Genomic DNA, 21206 nt, shown 5'->3' on the forward strand with positions numbered 1-21206 from the left:
AAAAAAAAAAAAAAAGAAAACAAAAGAGAAAAAATATCGTCCTATAGATAAAATTGGTAATCGATATATAACTATGGCCACCAATTCTTTTGCTATATAAAATGAGAGGAGAAAAATTTGCAAGAAGAAAAAAATACAAGTTCAATCGACGATATCAAGACCAATCAGAAAACGCCACATGAGACACGATAGATTGAGGAGGGACGTATTTCGTTAAATAGGTTGAGAGTTGTCCCATTTATTCAGTAAAGAAATTGCTTTCCTTGTAGAGGAATGTACCTTCTCCAAACTTTGTAAAAATTATTATTCTATGAACTGTAACTTTTCTACAATTGGTAGTGTAAGTAATTTCTTTTTATACGTTCATTTTTGTTTTTTTACCTATTCATTTTTGTTCTGTCTCACATTATCCTGACAGATGAGTCTATACGTTTCTTTTTTCTTTTTTTTTTTTATCATTATTAAAATAATTATATGTAATTGTCAGTTTTACGAATGTACAAACAAAATACTGTGTTCTCATATAGAGCATGCATTTGTTTATGTTCAATTCTTGCAACAATGCTCGATATTCTTTCGCGTTTCATTTGTGACAAAAAATGCTTCCTGCCAATGATTCTCAACTCACGGTTCTTATATCTCGAACAATTTTCGCATGCGTCGTAAATATATGTTGAGAACGGTTGTCAAGCATGTATTAATACGTCATGCGAAATAATAATCATAAGAAATAAGTTTGAATAAATAAAAAAATAATTGCGAACTTGAACATAAAATTGAGTTAAAAAGAAAAATAATTGATGGCATTCAACAGGAAATAGATCTTTTTTAGAATTAAAGTTTGTATTATATAATTGATTTTTTCATTTTATAATTAAACAAATAAATTCCGATTTATAATACTCTTCTCGTAAATTTTTATTCTTTTATTACCATGCAAGTCGAAAAAACATAGTAAGCACAATATGCTGATGATGAAATTCTTCAAATAAAAAAGATAATAAATCTTTTTTTTTAAACAGTTACACATTCTTCGGAAAAATAAACGTCCAAAGGTATATAAGCTTTTTCATGAATCAGACAAAGATTTAATAATTTCTACTTGATCTTGGAAAAAATCTAATAATGAGCAACAAAGTGAATCTACATGATATAAGTGCAAAACTTACTAAAGAGACGTTAGAAAGTATACTTGCAGCAGAATGTAATGAAACAGATGTAAAACTAACGGATTGGGATTTTGGTGATGCAAGTGCCAAAGGTGATAGCTATTTAACGGTTGTTAACAAAGTTAAACTGAATGGCCTTGCTAATGGTAAACCTGTACAAATTGATATTGTGATAAAATCACTACCTCAGAATTTAGGTAGAAGAAAAACTTATAGAAGTATAATTTTCTTTAGAAATGAGGTGGCATTTTATACTAAGGTAATTATATCTAGTATTTTTTATAACAAATATTTCGATTTATTAACAAATATGATCTAAAATTTATTTCTTAGATAATACCAAAGTTTGAACAGTTTCTCAAAAGCAAAAATCAAGCTAATATTCTATGTGTTCCACGTCATTTGAAATCACTTGTTGACGGTGAAAATGACTATTTAATTTTGGAAAATGTTTGCAACTTAGGATATGGTCCTATAACTCGTCAAAACTGTGTAGATATGGAACAGTGTACTGTTATTCTGGAAGCTTTTGCTACTTTCCATGCAATTTCTTTTGCTTATAAAGATCAGAATAAAGAAGAATTTGATGAGATGGTAACACATTTAGAGGAAACATATTTTAGTCCTAAATATTGGGATTGGTATGAAAGATTTCATGTAAGTAAAACTATTATGTTTGAATACAAATTTCACTTATTTTATTTATATATAAATTCTAATTAATTTCTTAGAAACGATTAGTAGGAATAGCAACACATGCATTAGCTACTGAATATCCTAACAGTGAAGCACTAAAACGTTTTACTTCTTACAAATTGGGTTCACTTGTTAAAATGTGTTATAAAATATGTGATTCTCCAAATACCCCAACATCAGTTGTAAATCAAGGAGATTCTTGGGCTCCAAATGTTTTAGTACGCGATGTTGAGGGAGATAAAAAGGAAGCACTCTTGCTTGATTTTCAATTGGCACGTTGTGTTAGTCCAATTCTTGACTTAGCATTCTTTATTTATTCTTGTACAGACAAAGCTCTCAGAGAACGATTTAACGAAATGTTGAAAATTTATCATAATAAATTAACTAGTGTAATTAATTCACTTGGCTCAAATGCAGAAAAATTGTATTCATGGGAGACATTTATGAAGGAAGTAAGTTATTACCGATTATATAATATTTTTGTGGAAATATAATATATGTTATACGTAATTTCATTTCAGGTAAAAGAAAATTTTTTCTATGGAATAGTTTTTGTACTAGAAGCTATGCCATTTACTATGTTAGATAACTCACAAGCATTTGACTTGGATACAATAATAAAAGGAGATGAAGAAGTGAATATAGATGACGTATGGACAATAGGCAATTTAGAAACACAGTGGAAAAGATTACGTTTAGCAGATGTAATTGTTCACGCCGTAGAAAATGGGTTTTTATGAAATTTGAATATATATAAATTGTACAATTTTATACATAATTTTTATTAAATGTTTAGCATTAAATAAAATAGAGATAATCTGTATTTGTTTAATTTTAATTATAACAACATAGTTTACTTTGTGTAGTAGTAGATTAGGCAACCCGATATTTTTTATTAATACACGAACAGTGGGTGCCACAAATTTGATAGTATTATATATATATATTTGCATTGCAAAGATAAAGAACATTTTGTCGATAATGATACAATTAATGCAATATAGCAATGTAGCCAATACGCACGAATATATCGTGTTTTTGATAGCAATATCACGATGCTGTTAAATAAAGAGATAACTATGAAGTATTTTGTTTCTCTTGTTTTGTACAAATGCCATTAATAAAAAGAATAGTTCGATTTAACAAACTATCGAAGAGGCGTATTGTTAACGTACCATACATAAAAGCTTAGAAAATGTCATGTTCCTAACAGAAACATTCTCACAAGTTTTGATGTTGAGCATTATTAGTTAAAACATTGCTGGCATCAAAAACAGTAGTATCTTCGTCATCTTCTTCTTCTAACGGTAATGGTCGCATTTCAACGTCTTGCCTATGAGCAAGAATACCGTACTTTCGAATCATCTGTGCCCGTGTTTTACTGAACCTGTAAAGTCCTTAAACTCGATTAGTTATAATAGAAACATAACCACAAAAGTAATGATAAAATTCTGACAGCGTACCTAAAGCTACGGAACACGATATAGGCCATGACCAAAATGCTCAATCCTATAAAGACGCAAAAGCCACGTAGGAGAGCTCCAGAATTCAAGGACGTTAGATGACCATCTGTTATGTGCTATGCAAAAATAGTCATATTATTTGTAATATTGTACTTGTAACGAGCTAGACAGAACCAACCTCTTTTGACGCTAACGTCGTTGTCTGTATCGTTCCATTCGAAACTTCGACGAACGATTTGGAGGTTATGTTGTTCGGCGGCTTTTCATTGCCGCCCATATTCCCGTCATCGATGACTTTCGTCAGTGACGAAGAAGACGATAGCAATGACGAAGAGGGTGCTTCATTATGCTGCTTTTTTTCTATAGACGAGGACAAAACTTCACCGTTTATGACACTTTTCGCTACGGAGCCTTCACGCCCGACACTTCTTTCTCGAAAGGTTCCACTGCACACCGCGATTTGACCGAGTAGAAAGATCGACAAAAATATAAAAAACTTCATCCTTTGAATTTTGAAACGCGTCATTGTCCGATGTCATTTATGCGATTGTTATTAATCACCTTAAAGATGATTGGTTGGTGTTACGCTTTCGGCTACCGCCGACATGTTGCCGACCGGTCTCTACGAATGTAAACTCGTCATCGGACGCGTTATAACAAACGTGCTTTGTTCGTTTTACGTCTTATTCAACATATAAAAAAAAAATATTCAACATTAGCACTTTAATTTATTTCTGTAACACAAAGAACGTGATAAACTCGATTATTTCATTTCTCGGAATTGGCGAAATAGATTTCACTTTCCTTTATTTTCGATCACTCGTTGAAGGTTATTAATCGTAAATTTCCATTCGCGCCAATTTCTACTTGATCCGAAATAAAATGATTCAAAGTGATTAAGTATATTCTATATTTTTTCATCATAATAAAAGCGAAGACACGACAGAGATATGATTGTCGTCGAAGGACGTTTTAATATGTCGTTTGTTGGAAGGTGAAAAGTTATGGCTGATGGTATCGTTCTTAGGAAATCGTATGTATATTATCAAAACTTTAAAATAATACTTGTATTTATTTGATCAGTATTTTTATTAATTTAATATCAAGTATATCGGAAAATAAATGATCAGTACGAATAATTAAGTGAACGGGTTGTATTAGTGTAATATTAATAATTTATATACTAATATTTTATAATAAACATTGATCATTAAATTTTTACCACTTTAAATAACAATAATTAAAAATTAAACAAAAATGTTTAAAATACTGACCCAATAAATAGCAGTTTTTAAATAATGCGATGTCATTGATCGTTATAGATCTATATATATATATATATATATATATATTTTTTTTTTGTGATAACTTTAATCAACTTTAACAATTTTTCTTTTTTTTTAATTTTTTCAACTATACACAGATAGAACGTAAATTCCTTGCTTAAGTAATTAATTAATTAATTCTGCGAAAAATCAAGGAAGAATTAATTAATAAATTTTTTATACTACGTAAATACTTTCTATCTCTCTTCTTTTAATTCGTAGAAATAGTATCACAAATAGTATTACAAATAATATCGCGACTTTTCCTTTTTTTTTTTTCTTTTTTTCTCTCCCGATCGAATTCTTACGCAACAGGAACGATCTTTCAACGTTACTGCTCGACATCGATTATAATAATTAATAATTAACGAAATCGTAGAAACGTATGTAAAAAAATAAGTAACTATTACTTAGATTTTACGAATTTCGATGAAATGAAAAACATTCGTACTTGTTTGAAATCGTGGTTAGATAATCGCTTTGAAATTATACGAACGCGAAAGAACGTCTTCTCCATTCGCACATATGTATGTAAGTACATATATGAGACAGTATATCCCCCACCAAAAAGTGAATTGTCGACTGAGAGAGAGAGAGAGAGAGACAGAGACAGAAAAAGAGAGAAAGAGAGAGATATCTAAAGTAGTAGGACACTTCTCTCAATCACCTGTTCAGTCGCGATTTAAATTTGTGCCGTACCGAAGCTTAAGTTTTATACTTTGCAATATGTCGTTGCGGGCCACGTTGGTGTGCCTATTTATTGTTACATTAATCAATCATTATCAGTGCACGGATAACGTAACCGATGTTACAGAACAAACGCATACCGAAGATGCGCTCGCAAAATTAGTCAGGATGTTTTCCAAGCCGGGAGCATTTAAACGGGTAAGAGGAAAAGATATTGCACATTAGTGTGCATATGTGTATATATATATATATATATATATATATATGTATGTATGTATGTATGTATACGTATATGTATATAAATATGTATATATGTATGTACATACGTACGAGAAAGTGCGCAGAATATCTTGATTTCACGACGTACGATGCGTTTCCCTATTCGAGAAAACTTATCGTTAATTTCAAAACATATGTATCCATAATATATTTTTCCCGCGCTTTTTTCCAATCGAAAGAATTCACAGAAAAGGATAATAATATCATCGTAATCGATCGAATCGAAATTGTTTAAAAAAAAAAACTGACAAGATCGAATTGTTAATTCGAACGACGTAATCTTGTATTTTTTTTTTCTTTTTCTTTCTTGTATTTTTTATATCGTTAAAAACTAAGAAAAGATTTTATTTTCGTTTAATCGATCGTTGATTATCATTACGTCTGACTCACCTTTTCTCGATTGCATTCGTGAAAAAAAAAAAAGAAGAAAAAGAGAGAAGAAAAAAGGAAAAAACCGCAATCTGTAATAGGAAAAACGACGGTGTGTGGTCGAACGTATTTACGTCCCATATGTAGGAAAATGTCAATTGGTTTTTTGCAACATAGACGTAAAACTAGAAACGTTGACCTCTAGTTCTCTAAAGTAATATAAAGTCTCCCTGTACTATGCACGAACGATCGATATGAAAATAAACAAAAAAGAAAAATTAATCTTCGGAGACGACGTTTCTATTGAATGAAAACTATTAATTGTTGTAATCTCTATATATCGTTTTTAGATCAATACCTTGCTAGGTGAGAATTCGATCGAGGAATCCTCGACTTCTTGTCCAAAAGGTGAAGAAGGTCTTGAGTGTAGAAGGGCGGAAGCTCGTAGATCCGTTGATTGTCCGGAAGGTAATAAATTAATATAAATTAATTAATATAAATAACTCTCTCTTTCTCTCTATTTGTATATATAGATGTATATGTTTATATATATATATAATAATTTTCTTATCTCGATGAAACTCAACGAAAGCAATTCTAATCGATTCAATGGGATGTCCTTCCAACTTTGGTTATGACGAAGAAAAGAAAAGTAAAAGAAAAGTAAAGAAATGACGTTACATTGCAATGCAAAAGCTATTGTCAAGGACAATAGCCACTCCCATAAAGTATTATGTATTTCTGTTTTAACTCAATGACACACGTGAGACGAGTATATGGGAAAAACAATTTCTTACGGGTTAACAGTTATTTATAAACGAAAAAAAAAAAAAAAGAAATAACAAAACGATAGTAACTCCTTCTTTCATTGATGTTCCCGTTTCTTTTTTCTATCATTCAACAAATTTTCCCTCTCACGTGTTGGTTTTATTTTACATCGATGCGCGGGAATAAAATGGACGCGCAACACTTTTCGCTTGTTACTTAATCGTTAACACGATTTCAATTAGTATATACATACATATAGTATGTATGTATATGTTTATGTGTATACATATGTGTATATTATGTACGTATACATATAAGAGAGCTTGAAGCATTCGGACAACGCCCATCGATATAGGTAACCATATTCAAAGTATATTTCACGTTAGAGGCGTATCGTATTATAAATGCAAGCGGCTATCACATTCTCAAGCATTCTCTTTCTTTCTTTCTTTCTTTCTCTCTCTCTGTATCTGCCCACTAGTTTTAAATAAATTATTCTTCTGAATAAATTAAAGAGAGAAATTGCGCGGATTCTGCACAAGAGAACAAAGAAACGTCAGACGACACTTCACTGATCGAATCATTGTATTATTTAATTTCATCTGTGTGTACGTATAAATTACATGTACGTGTACATGTAATATGTATGTGTGTATATATATATATATACATACATATACACATGAGAGAGAACGCAAGTTGACTATCTATGTAGATTCAAGACCAGTTTCGCAAATCGGCGAAAAATTCCACGTGCGGTATACGTGACATGCGAGACAATTTTTACCTCTTTTTTTTTTTCTTTCTTTTTTTGTTGCTTTTTTTAATGGTCCCTTTTCTTTCATGCAAATCTACGTATAAATCTCCCATATGTTACCATCCGTTTACGATTAACAAAGCTCGGATATAGTTTTAATCGAATTTAAGAATCGAACGAAGAATTTGTATCTGTGTATGTAAACGTGGAATATTTTTTCTTTTTATATCGTTTTGATAAAAACGCATGCATAAAAAGTTCAGAGCTCGAAATTGACATGAGTATCTCCGAAAATGAATTCGCGTTATTTGTAAAAATTTTAATAAAGACATCGTCATAGAATCATCATCGGAAAACATTTTGTAAAAACGGTTTCTATTAGATATTCTTTATATTACTTTTTTTTGTCAAAGAAGAAATTTGCAAATTTATCTTTTGAATCAAAAAAAATATCTAATAACTTTTTATGCTAAACTGTGTACCATTAGAATATATATGTATGTATATATATATATTTTTTTTTTCAGGGGATTGTTACTGTCACAATTGTGCCGCAGCAGGTCCCGATTTGTGGGCATCATGTTGTCGTGAGAGTCTAAGATGCTGTTCACATCTTGCAGCTGCCTGTAGAACGTGCGATCATCCCACTCTCTATCCATTTTGTTCTAAGCACTTTAAAAAGTGTACGAATCAGATGAACCAAAAGAAGTTAACGTAAAGACCGATCATATTTATCTCTTTTTTCCTCTTTCTCTCTCTTTCTCTCTCTCTCTTTTTTTTTCTCTATCTATTTTTTTAGATTATAATTTTATAACGAATCGCATTTGTCATCGTCATCGTATTTATAATGAGAATAAATAAATACTCGATATGTACTTTTACAATTTCGTTAAATTATAACGAATATTAAGCGATTAAATTTATAAAAGAAAGATAGTATAGTATACTTTGATCATCGAGCATTGCATAATCAAGTCTATTTACATCAAGTTTCTAAGCATATATACATATATATATACCAGGTATCTAATTTTAAACGATATCGTCAAATATTTTCGATCTTATTGGTTTTATAAAGAAATGTTTCAGACAAAAGTTATCAAGTAGTTTCGAAGAGAAAATGTAATATTCATTGCAGAAATCGATGTTTTAAAACTAACAAAAATTCTTGAGAATATTAATAAGATTCCAAAGGAATAATTTACCTATAATGCATCTTTCTATCAATATTTCATCGAGTTATGACACCTTCAATTATTAATAAATATATAACGATAAGATTTTTTTATGATTGTTGAAAAGTATGATTATAACTTCAAAAATATATAAGCAAAAATAAATAAATGAATAAACAAACAAGAAAAAATTGATTGCATAATTGCGACAGTTGCCGAGCGTTCGTTGGGTTTTTATTGATATTCACTATAATTTTTGTTGGACTTAAAATGTCGATTTAAAAAAATTTTTACGAGTTGCATATCTTGACAACATCATCCCTTATGAGATAAATGCAATAAATATTATCAGTTCTTTCCTCAAAACTCAACTAATTTTATTTAAAACATTTCTCTATAAAACCCATAGAATATAGTAGATATTTTACCATATCGTTTAAAATGAAACACCCGTTATATATACACGTAACATAGTTATATACGTTCGTAAACCTGGTTAAACAGGTCCTGCCTGCTCATTTGAGAAAATTTTCGCTAGAAAAGTAGTCGAATTATCGTAATGGAAGGTGTCTGGAGTAAGGCTATGTTTTAAAAATGGCTATAACTATAGAGTCGTAAAATATATGTATATGTAAATTTTGAAAATAAAATTCTTAATAAAATAGATTTTATCATCTTATTCGTGGTGTTGGAAATAAATTTCTTTGGATAGTAAACTTAAGGAAATAATACGATAATAATAGTGAAGAAAACAAAATGATTTTACGAGTTTGTCTGATGCGTCTGCTTGCAAACAGGAGACATTATATAGTATCGTAAATTCTTCACCGATAAAAGTTTCGAATAGAGAGAAATACAAATGAATTTTAAATATGCGGGATTTTGGATTTAAGCATCGAGAGAGTATTGTGTTCGGCTATTAAGTACACAATATATTTCAATCGTTAACGATGTTATATATATATATATAACACGCGAACTGCGTTAGTAAAAACTTACAAGAAATCTTTACCCGTCTCTAACTATAAATCGTCATGGTCTTAAAATATACTTCGTTAAACTAAACCGCGAACAATGTCAATTTGTAAACTATAGTTAAACAGTCTTATTTTATGATCAGAGACGAAAAGATTAATTACTTTTGGGCCAAGCGATTTTCACTTTTATCGGTAATTTTTTTCTTCCTTTTTTTTGAGATACTTTTTAACGTGTACGTGTGTGTGTATGGTATGTATATGTATATGTATACATATAATATAAATGAATATATCAATTACTCTTAGGTACAATCATTGACAAGCTTTATTCGTGTTATTTTCAGACTATTCAGTAATCCGTAATCACTAATTATATAAGTTTATGGGGGCAGAGTCCTTCATCTGCGTTTTATACGCCTACATTTCATTTAGAGACCGAAATACGAATTTGGACTGGACAAGTTTTTCCTTTCTTTCCATTTTTTTTCCCTTTTTTTTCCCTTTTTTTTTTTTCAACGACGTGTCGTTTCTCAAAAGATTCCGTACGTTCATCGTATCGTAACGCAATCTCGATAACGGGCCGACGTAGTTTTGTTTTCGAGAGCTTTATATTTTATAATCTGATTTTTTTTTTTTTGGTTTTAAGTCTGCATCCCCCTCCCTCCTCCTCCCCTTTCTCCCATGAAGCTTTCGATTGTATAGCGCTTTTGAAGAATACATTAAAATTCTAATCCTGCGATACCGTTCGTTCGTTTTGGCCGCCATCGTATGCTACCAATGCAATTAGCATATGTTCTACGTTTGCACAGTATTTTAACTCAGCGCCGATTTACAATATTTCATTTCTTTTTCTGTTGTTCTTTTTTTTTTGGTGTTAAGACCATCACATTTGTCGAATACAAAGATTTCTCTGCGCTTTCAAGTGCTTATTTTCTAACAGCACCACCACGTAGAGCCAAAAATTCAGACTAGAAGGAAAGGAAAAAAGAAAACAACGGAAAAGCAAGAAGTGATTCTTTCCTCCAAAAGAAAGAAAAACGAAACAAAAAAAAGAGTCAAATGAAAAACATAAAAAAAAAAACGAAAAAAGAATGAAGTGATTAGTATAGAATAAGATCCTAATTGCATCCTAGTAATCATAGTACATACTTGTTATCAATGAATCTTTTTAAATTACATCGAAATCGTCTTATTATTTAAGGATCACGCATTTAATTAAAAACATTTCTATTATTAAAAAATAATGCTCTCGCGGGGAATGGGAGAACGCGAGAACTGAACGGTAAATCATCGTTCGCATGTTGGATAAAACTTTAGTTTTCTCTAATCAATCGTTAAAAAAAAAAAAAAAAGAAAAAAGAAAAAGGACAAAAAAAAGGAAGAAAGAAATGATAAATTTACAAATCATTTAATATTAATTGATAGAATAGTAAATACGCAGCATTAAAAGTATATTTTTGGCTGCGTGTATATATAAAATATAAACCGTGTTCTCCCTTTCTCCTCTTTTTGCGACGCTGATTTGAAAGAACCTTTATCGATGGTAGAAAGGTGGCAGCAGTAGTACCACTGGCGACAGTGCAGGTTGACAACGACATATTCTTTCGATTCTCTTACACAAAAAACACAGATCTTGATCTATTATGCGATCGTAGACTTATTACGGTGTACATGTATATCAGTACGAGCTCAAAACCTATCACGTAATACAAAGAGAGATGATTATGCTATTTTAGTTTATTAACTTGTATCATAATACCGAGAAATATCAAGACTACAGTATAGTACTATTTATTTATTGATTCAGAAATGTATGACCGAGATTTGTTAGCCAGAGTCATAGAAATTAGGCTATTAGCGAAGGTGATAATAATTAATAGTATTGCTCGGGATGAGTGCCAGAGGGTTTAACTGTTATGTGCAAACTTTTTTTTTCTTTTTTTTTTCTTTTTTTCTTTTTTTTTAGAGGATAGTAAAAATTCGGATCTTATTTTTTCTTTTATCTCGCGTTTTAACGCTTCGAAAAATTGCAATTAATGCACACGTCCTGTTGATTACTTTTAATATCTTTACATGAATTGTGGCACATCAAATCAATAGTGCTGTGAAAATCTTACTCTTCATCAGTACATTCTTTCATCTCAATCGAATTTTAGTTTAGTCGTAGTATATTTATAGAAAAATTTTATCGAGTCACAATGTCGCCTTGATGTACCTCTCATTACAGAAAAAACATTTTAGCCGATTTGTCATACATGGAAATTCCTATTAGATTTGTGCGCGAATGACACTGGCGTCATTCTATGAAAAACATGTCGATGTGTGTGCACATACTCTGCCACGTATCGGCAAAAAGAATTTTTCTTATCGCTCATACATTCGCTTATTCTTTCACACGTTTCCTTGCAAAGATTATTATTTATAATTATAATTATAATTCACTCTCTCCCTCTCTTTTTCTCTGACGTTCACTTGCTCTCTTTCTCTTTCTCTCTCTCTCTCTCTCTCTCTCTATCTCTATCTATCTCTATCTCACACATGCATTATATTCACCTTAAAAATACTCACAGTTGAAGAAAATAAAGATATACACAGAGTACAGGTACCGCCGCTGGATAATGATTTATTCGATCCAACGGCCAAGATCGGCTTAACTATAAGAGCCTAGAAAGATTCTTCCCTTCAACTTTAGTTTTTCGCAACGCGATCATTTTCCACATCTATAAACGCCGATTATTACTTTTTAATCGATGCATCGATATTTTCATATACCACTTATTACTGTCTCTTAGTGCCTTACAAATGTTCATTTTTTTGCTTTTTCTTATCTTCACTTTATTCAGATATCGTATACCTTATGCACATTACGTACATAAGATCCATCTTAATCTGCTTGTCCCGTAAAATATTCAATATCGATGCAGGGTAATATCAAAAGGAAACACTGCTTGTAGTGTTAATGTTTAAAACGTACTGCTGCTCTCCAATTGATCATCAAGGTTTCATTGTCCACACTTACGAACGTTGAAACAAGTCAAACCATTACAATCATTCAATGATCAGAAATAAAAGTCGTGAATTCATTACACGAAGAGTTCCTCGTAATCGTTTTACATACGTCTTGTATTGTATCTTTCCCAAGCTGATCATTTAATGAGCGATGTACCAATAACGTATCGGTAGTCCAAATCACAACGGTATGACATTTTGCGATATATCGTCTCTGTTAATAATCATGAAACTTTTCCATGAAACTGTTCCTCAATTACTTCGATATTCCGTATATTGTAATTATTTACTTGTATTTATCGTTCGTTCTTTAAATGCGTCCGGTTACGTTTTCCAATTATGCGGATGAGCTCTTGGTGGAGCTTGGTTGCCCTGTGCTTGTGATGCTTGCGATGGAATCATATCGAGCAGGTACTGACGTTGAAGATCCGCTGCTTGCCGTTGCAATTCAACGAGGCCTTTACCTCCAGTAGCCTGTGCCATTGCGAGCTGATACGGGTATAATATCGAAGTAAACGGAGGCATCATGTGTGCAGGAAGAGGCTGATGCGGTAAGCCTGCTACGGGATTCTTTGCCAGTTCTAAGGGAATAAATCAAATTGTAAAAGAATAGAATCGATAATGATACACATTCCTATAGAATGAAAATTTGAAAGTGAAACTTCTTTACCTCTTAACAATTGCTGTTGTAAAGCAGCTGCAGTAGCCGCATGATGAGGGCTAAACTTTCCACTTTCAGCCAGTTTAACTAACGGGTGTTCCTGCAGTTTGGGCGCAGGTGGTGTTGGCGTAAGCGTAGGTGCCGGCGGCACCTGAGGAGGAGGAGCAGGAGGTGTCGCTATTCTTCTTGTAGGAGTAGCCGCTTTCGGGACTACTTTTGGAGCTGGTGGATCTGGACTTGGACACGCTGCTTGAGCAAGCCTTTGTTCGATTTCTTGCTCTTGCTGTAGAGCTTTCACAAAAGCAGTCTTTAATCTGCAAAGAGCGATAGAAGATTTTTTTTTTTTTTTTTTTATGACAAAGTTGCAAGTGTAATCGACAAGCGTAAAAAGAATACTCACCGATTTGTATGTTCTGCTTTGAGAGCTTTCTTAACATTGGACGTCACACAATGTTCACAGATGACTCTAGGATCTCGACCTGCTGGAGGTCGTTGGAACGTGGCATGCTGTCCACGTGGACCTTCTTTTTTGCCACTACCTACTGGTTTTTCCCACTTCCAAACAGGCGTAAAGTCTGTTTTACACTGTGTACATTCAAACGGCTCAGGAGGAGGGGGTATAGCAGGTTCTTTCGTAATAAAATCAACCACATGCTCCAAGCCAACCAGATAAATAAACTCTGTGTTCGAAGGATTCGGTACAAAATGCATTTCCGGTGGTGGAGGTTTCGGTGGTGGTATTTGCAAAAGAGTTTTCTCCAGTTGTTTTCTTAAAGCCAACTTAGCAGCAGCCTGCCGCTGTGCGGGAGTTTGATTATCCTCTCTGGATCTATCCTATATATTCATAACACATTATTAGCTCTAAACATAGTACAAAATCCAATAGCATTCATATTTTATTGTGATAACATATTAATGATGCAGTATCATAGAATTGTACGTAGCTATAATTTTCAGGCTGATATATATAAAAGCTTTTGTTAAAAACATTATAGAATTAAAATGAAGATCAATAAGCAGAAAAAAAGAACACACATACAGCATAAGAGCAGAAAGGAGGACAGGTAGAAATTGTATAAGAGTTGCAAAAAGTCAATCTGATCATACAGCGAGTATAGGTCAGACAATGGATATACCTGTTCCGAAATTACGGGCGTATTTAAAGATGCTGTGGTTTTATTTTCTTGAGATCCAACAAGCAGCTTTGAATTTATAATAATTTTATTGTTATTTATACGAAAATATCATTTGTATATAACTATAGACGCATGTTATAAACCAATGGCAATTTTTTTCAATCGTTCGATGCTTTCACATGACGTAAAATTTCATAAATTATTTACACGATAGACATAAGATATTCGAATTGCCATTAGTTTCACATTAAGATATCAATTGATACATAATATCCTTGTGATAAATTATGACGATAAACATTTTACTTACTTGATGCGCTGGTGTAGGGGTAGGATCTTTTGTGGAGCGTTCAGTTCTATCAGCCGGAGCATGATAAGCTGGCACACTCGGCGTTGCACTAGGTGGTCTACTCCGAGGATGCGGTGGTTGAGGTATTACCATGTTAGGAGGCATTCCAGTACTTGAAGTAGAACTACGTCCAGTTGTAGGTGGTAATAACATTCCAGGTGGTGGCGCATGAAGACTACTACTTCTACTTGGTGCCGGTTGCCCTCTCAGTAATGGCGGTGGTGCTTTCCCTGTTCTATGCCTGTAATCCATCGTTATCCCAATTTAACATGGCAATATATAAAACCATATTCTTGGAAGGAAACATTGCAGTAGAGTTTTACCCATGAGGTGTTGGTTGTACTGTTACTGGTGGTGGCAATTTGCTGGGAACTTTGGGAACTGCCGCAATATTCTCTTTTAATTGTTGAGACTGTCTCAGCTTTTTTAGCAGTACCAATTTCATTTCCTCAGATCGTAGCTCCTCCTTCAGTTTTCTCAATGTCCTTTCGCGTTCAGCCAATTCATCTGAAGATAGTTCTTTGATTGGAAGCAATGGTGGCATATCAGCTGTGTTTGAAGAAATATTATTTGTAATTCGACCTATTAAAAGAACCTCTTAATATTGTTACCTGACCGTAGACCTGAATAAAAATAAAATGAGAGATAAAATTAGACCTAACCTTCATCGCTATCCGATGTATTTCCATTTAGATATCCATTTATTCTAGGCTCGTCAGGACTCTCCGCGTAACTTCTTTCAATTCTTGGTCTAAGATTACGACGAGTCCTCCGGTCATCTCCCGATTTTGGAGCCAATATGCCTCTTGCTGCATTTTGAATGTTACGAGCTTCTGGCATATTACTTTCTAAATTAGAACTTGTGGAGAAATGAACTCCAAGATCCAAGGGCACCCCTGCATCACCTGAATTAGTATTTATAGATGGGGAATTCCTCCTGCCACTGCTGCTGAAATACAAGTAATAGTTTTATAAAAGATCTTACAAGTCTACCGTGTATTCTATTCTTACTACACGCTTCTATAACGAAAACCATCAACGACATAAATCTTCTTATCGATTACTAATTTTTCTTAACTATGTATAGAAGTTCTAATGGAAGTTTGTTTACCTTACGCTCAGATCAACTACAGCATCACCATCCAACTCCATGGTTTCCATTCCTTCGACCACTGGGAATCTGCAAAAAGTATATTTATTAGTAATAGACGCGCGTGCGCAAATTAACGACATTATAGTTAAAACGAATATTTTCGTGGTATGCTAAGAAACAAGTGGCGAGCAATTACGTAAATTGACTGATACACGTAATGTTCCAATACACGATTGACGTTCGTGGTTATTCGGGCAATAGGAAGGAAAATGGGAATAATTATACGAGTAACATTGGTTATAATCGTATGTATTCGGTAAAACACAAATTTTCGTAAATCTCTCATTATTTACGCACGAATAAACTTCCAAATGTAAGAAAATTATACGCGAAGAGATAACGCACACCGTTGACACGATCTTGCAAGAGACGAAAATATCATGATAAAAAGGAAGACGAAGAGTAGGACGACTAAATTGAAATGTGGAAAGCGAAGCAAACCGCTGAGTTAGCACACAAGAAAAGGAAAGAGTGAGAGAAAGAGAGAGAAAGAGAGAAAGAGAAAGAGAGAGAGAGAGAGAGAGAGAGAGAGGAGAGAGAGATGTGTATTCGCAGATGTAGAATTCTAACCTAACCTTCGTAGTTTTCTCGTCGGTGAAGAGCTAAGCGATAGTATACATGGTGTCGCACAACGCGATTCCTTCGAAGAAGATATCGATGCGCGACGTGTCCCGGGTTCTGTTCGACAAGAAGTAGATAAGCGCGCGCGCGTTTATGCCGCTCTCTTTCTGTCTCTCTCCCTTTCTTTCTTTCTCTCTCTCTCTGCCTTTCTCTCTCTCTCTCTCTCTCTCTCTCTCTCACTCACTCACTTACTCACACACACTCTCTCTCTCTCTCTCTCTCTCTCTCGCACCGTTTAGATTCGTTCGTCCCTCGCGGGTATACCTTACGAATCGCGATCGAGAAGAATCGAATTCGATGCTTCGAAAGCGGCGTCTCCGCACAATGGCAGCTCTAAGCGTAGCGGTATAAGAACGTGGAAGGGGAGAGGGGTTGCCTCCACCTCCACCTCCACCTCCTCCTCCTCTTCCTCCTCCTCATCGTAGTACCCCGAGGGGAGAGAGGTACGCTCGCACATTAATTATTTCTCCTCCCACCCCGTCTAAACACACACCGTCTACCCCTTACCACAAACGAGACTCGGTTACTCACCCACACACGCGCGTGCTCGTCGACATCCTATAGTGGTAGTGGCACCGGAATCGCACTGGAAAGTAATATATTTGTCTCTGTCTGTTTGTCCCTCTCTTTCTCTCTCTTTCTCTCTCTACCCCTCGCCGCAACACCTTCCACCACTCTCGACCCCTCTCCTTCGCCACCACGTCCTCATCGTACTACTCTACTACTTCTCCTACTCCCAACTCCCACTCTTCTCTGCGGATTTTCCCGAATTTCGTCTCAGTGTACCTTTCCCCTGCCCTCGTCCTTGCCTGCCCCTTCCCTACCGCCTACTCGGATGCCCTTCTGCCCTACGGGAAATCGATTTTTCGCCTGGGCCTTCCCCACTGCTAGCTTGCGAGAGAGCACCAGCAACGTTACGAGGACGAGCGCGCAGAGAAGAGAGGAGTGTGCAACGGTTTTCCAACGAATTTGCTATCCGTTCACGCATCTCTCTCTCTCTCTCTCTCCCCCTCACTCTTCTTCTGTCTCTCCCTCCTACCCCTCCCTCCTTCTCCCTTCTCACGATTTCACCTCGGTCGCGACGAAAAGCGCGACCTCTGTTCGCGACATCTATTTCTCTTCTTCCGCCTTTCTTTCGAGCCCGAAGGTGCGCGCGTAGAAACGAGCGTCGTGTCTCACCAGTCGAGGAAAGCCCGACATTTAAATGAATCTCGATAGTATTCAGTCTTCTTGTCCGTGTATTGTTTTGTTTTTATCGTCATCGTCGTCGTTGTCATTGTCGATCCTTAGCCTTAGCCGTAATCGTAGTCCTCGTTATTCGTAGCTTTTGTGTCGGAGATAGATCTTCGGTTATCTTTTGGATCTCCCGCTTCTCTCGGCTTACATGTCACGTGACCTTTGTCCAAAACCGTAACACGCTTCCCAATTCGCTCGAGACGACGACGACTCATATCTCTCTCTCTCTCTCTCTCTCTCTCTCTCTCTCTCTCTCTCTCTCTCTCTCTCTCTCTCTCTCTCTCCCTCCCTCTCTTTCTCTTTCTCTGCTATGTCAGTGGACCGATGGCCGATATTTTTCTTAGATTTCGTAACAATTCCCTTCGAAACGAAGTTAGCCGCTTCGAACGACGACTTTGATACCGAAAAAATTCGATTTTGAACATTTCCGAAATCTACGAACAGACTAACGCAGCTAATGACCCTATCTTATTTCGTTTTTCCACCTAACCTAAAGAGAAAAAAAGATCTTCCAATCGGCATCGATTTCGAAAGCGAAAGTTTCGAAAGCATGCAACGTTAAGGTAGAAAAGGGGACATCGAAGATCGAAAGAGAATATACTCATATATATATACATATATATATATATATACACATATATATGTAAGGAGAATTGGCGAGTCTGTCCGGTGATATCGATGCGGAGTATCGCGGACATTTTACGATCGTACGTCGACCGTAGGCTGCGTGAGAGAATAACGAGGGAAGGGGAAAGAAACTTCCAAAGAGTCCAAGGATTCAAGGACGATCCTAGACCGCATGAAGGATGAAGTTCTATCGAATTTTTCGATCTTTCTTTTCTTTACGAAAAAGAAAAGAAAAATTTCATATAGATTATATATAGAGAAATAGATAGGATGCAGGAGAGGGAGGCATTGAGAGAGAGAGAGAGAGAGAAAGAGAGAGAGAGAGAGGACTCGTATAACGCGTGGCTCTTGACCACGAGATCGGCCTTGCGCGTTTGGTTAACTTAAAACAATCGTCGAATCTACTCCATTTTCGAGAGTAACGCTGCTCGCCATCTCGACCGTTCCGTGTGTGTATACATAACGAACGTTTCTTGTCAGGACCACTTTTTCCAGCGTTCCTGGTAGTAGTAGTAGTAGTAGTAGTAGCAGTAGTAGTAGTAGTAATAGTAATAATAATAATAATAATAATAATAGTAGTAGTAGTAGTAATAGTATTGCGGCAGGAGTAGTAGAGTTAGTTTTAAGAGTAATAATAGAAATGTAAAAGTATGAAATGCAAAAAGATTTAGCTCAGGTATAAAATGTACCTGAGTCAAAATTTTACCTGAAAATTCGTTCTGCCTAGTCCTATTGACTCAAAACTAATACAATGAGTGAGAAACAGTAAGCTACTAGCATATAGAAATGAAAAATTTGAGAATAATAATATTACTATATACCTGAAAATTTCTTCTTGACCAGTCTCGTCCTTGCTCTCGATAATCCCTTAGACGTACGTAGATATACAGAAAGAGGGAGAGGAAGAGAGAACGAGAGAGAAAAGAGAGAGAGAAAGAAAAAGAGAAAAAGGAGTATGTGTAAATCGATTTATAGAAAGGACGTAAGGGAACAGGTAGACGACGAACAATTAAGGCAAGGGACTGGGCTGGCGGTCGATCGGTCGGTCGGTCGGTGTTGTTTCACTCACAATTTTCTTCTAATTTCTTCTCTTCGTAAAAGAAGCATTAAACCATCGTATCGCACTGTGATCTGTATATTCGTTTGTTTTTAAGAGACGACGCCGATGATACAGCGGACACAATGATCCACCGTTCGTTAATATATAGTATCTTTCTTACACGTTGCACGACACATGTACGTAACTACATATGCACGTACACGTTCTCTTCTCTAAAGCAGTGGCACAGAGCGAAGAAATATACACATACACACACATGTACACACACATACGAGCGCGTTCGGTATATACGATCGTTTCGTCTCTAGTCAAGATATATATATATATATATATATATATATGTATATGTATGTATATTATATATACATCACAAAAATATAATACACAAAATACACTTCATCGTCCAGCGATCGTCATCGTCGTCCCCGTCGTGAACGTCGTGCACATAGAATTTCCGCGCGTGAATCTCTTCCGTGCGTGCTCGCGCATTGCTAGGTCGTTCATCGCGTCGCGCCGCGCGGCGCGCCTAACTGCCAGAAGTGAGAAAGAGAGAGGATCGACAGACCGACAGGCTGACGGACGAACTGACCGACGGACAGACGGACGGATGAACGGAGGACGGCAGCCAAAGCAGCGCCACGCCGCTGTCGTCGCCGCCGCCACCGCTGCTGCTGCTGTTGCTGCTGCTGCTTGCTCGCTTTACGCGCTCTCTTACGCGCGCTTCTTCCAACCACGAATGAAAAAGGATAGAAAGAGATAGATAGAGCAATAGGGAGAGGGGAGGGAGAGAGAGAAGAGAGAGAGAGAAGAGAGAGAAAGAGAGGGAAAAGGATAGTAAGAGAACGCGAGATAGGAGACACGAAAATCGTCCTTTTTCGTCACAGCACGAGATCCGTAAGCACGAGGAAGAATCCACTGGATGATTTTTTTCCCTTCTTTACGCACTTCCGTTTTCGTTTGTAAAGGTTACGAGACGAAAACTCCTCCCTCGTACTATATCCTTTTTGTATATTATTCTTCTTTCCAACTCTCTTTATCTCTTTCTAGTTATGTAGCTCGTTCACTCGCTCGTTGCTTCCCCTGCGCAAAAATTAACCGAAGTGATTCAATATGGCGGCCTTGTCCGCCGTGATGTCTTCCCCCTCCAACTTCTCCTCCGCCCTTGTTTCGATGTTGCCCCGGCATCGTCGCTGTCGTTGTTTCCTCTGGTCCGTGCTATCCCCTCTCCGTCTCACTCTCTCTCTCTCTCTCTCTCTCTCTCTCCCTCTATATATATCTTTTTCTCTCTTTCTCTTTCTCTTACCATGAAAAGAGAGGCACAGGCCGAGGTGTAACGGCGCGCTTTAGGGGTGGGGATGGACCGTGGACCTTATCGCCTCCGAAGCCGCCACTGTGTTCGCCCCTGCCGTGCGACCGATAGCGCCGCGAAGGAGCCGAGAAAGTGCCGCTGGCTACGGGGCTTACCGGAAGCACCCCACGGACTTTGTAAAATACGCCATCGTTGGCGGGGAACCGCGCGACGAAGAGTGAGGCGCGCTTTAAGCGCCGTTCACAATCTCTCCCGTACTTACGCACCCTCCTTCACTCCGCCCCGCCGCTTAGTCGACCGCTTGTGTCCGCTTGCCCGTCCGCCCTCCATCTTGTTTTATTTTTTCTCTTTTCTTCTCTTTCAACCGTGTGCGTTCTTAC

General features: G+C 36.0%; 4 protein-coding genes across 20 annotated transcripts; 2 read left to right on the forward strand and 2 right to left on the reverse strand.

The window, feature by feature from the left end:
* Positions 1–96: 96 nt before the first annotated feature.
* LOC127064400 (uncharacterized) lies at positions 97–2688 on the forward strand. Of its 2 annotated transcripts, none has more exons than XM_050995410.1 (5): positions 97–340; positions 1023–1428; positions 1503–1826; positions 1901–2317; positions 2387–2688. In XM_050995410.1, the coding sequence occupies exons 2-5, from the start codon at positions 1126–1128 to the stop codon at positions 2603–2605; spliced, it is 1263 nt and encodes a 420-aa protein (XP_050851367.1). In that variant the 5' UTR covers positions 97–340; positions 1023–1125; the 3' UTR covers positions 2606–2688. The 2 variants fall into 2 exon arrangements, with proteins under 2 accessions (XP_050851367.1, XP_050851368.1); XM_050995411.1 differs by lacking the exon at positions 97–340 and adding an exon at positions 477–839.
* On the reverse strand, positions 2685–4099 carry LOC127064409 (uncharacterized). The gene is made up of 4 exons (XM_050995440.1): positions 3507–4099; positions 3329–3444; positions 3041–3252; positions 2685–2923 (listed from the first exon to the last, which is right to left on the reverse strand). Exons 1-3 carry the CDS (start codon positions 3852–3854, stop codon positions 3087–3089), a joined length of 630 nt encoding a protein of 209 aa, XP_050851397.1. The 5' UTR covers positions 3855–4099; the 3' UTR covers positions 2685–2923; positions 3041–3086.
* Positions 4100–5147: 1048 nt separating this feature from the next.
* On the forward strand, positions 5148–9684 carry LOC127064422 (uncharacterized). The gene is made up of 3 exons (XM_050995454.1): positions 5148–5538; positions 6339–6456; positions 8041–9684. The coding sequence occupies exons 1-3, from the start codon at positions 5179–5181 to the stop codon at positions 8229–8231; spliced, it is 669 nt and encodes a 222-aa protein (XP_050851411.1). The 5' UTR covers positions 5148–5178; the 3' UTR covers positions 8232–9684.
* Positions 9685–9967: 283 nt separating this feature from the next.
* On the reverse strand, positions 9968–20632 carry LOC127064391 (transcriptional repressor p66-beta). 16 transcript variants are annotated; one of them, XM_050995382.1, is made up of 10 exons: positions 19279–20630; positions 17126–17180; positions 15932–16000; positions 15483–15769; positions 15144–15402; positions 14782–15061; positions 14472–14537; positions 13736–14169; positions 13345–13649; positions 9968–13255 (listed from the first exon to the last, which is right to left on the reverse strand). In XM_050995382.1, exons 2-10 carry the CDS (start codon positions 17149–17151, stop codon positions 12999–13001), a joined length of 1983 nt encoding a protein of 660 aa, XP_050851339.1. In that variant the 5' UTR covers positions 17152–17180; positions 19279–20630; the 3' UTR covers positions 9968–12998. The 16 variants fall into 16 exon arrangements, with proteins under 16 accessions (XP_050851339.1, XP_050851340.1, XP_050851342.1 ...); XM_050995383.1 differs by having other exon boundaries at positions 15483–15766; positions 19279–20625; XM_050995385.1 differs by having other exon boundaries at positions 15144–15369; positions 19279–20621.
* Between the last annotated feature and the right edge of the window lie 574 nt (positions 20633–21206).

This window comes from Vespula vulgaris, chromosome 6 (assembly GCF_905475345.1).
Source record: "Vespula vulgaris chromosome 6, iyVesVulg1.1, whole genome shotgun sequence".
Taxonomy (NCBI): Eukaryota; Metazoa; Arthropoda; class Insecta; order Hymenoptera; family Vespidae; genus Vespula; species Vespula vulgaris.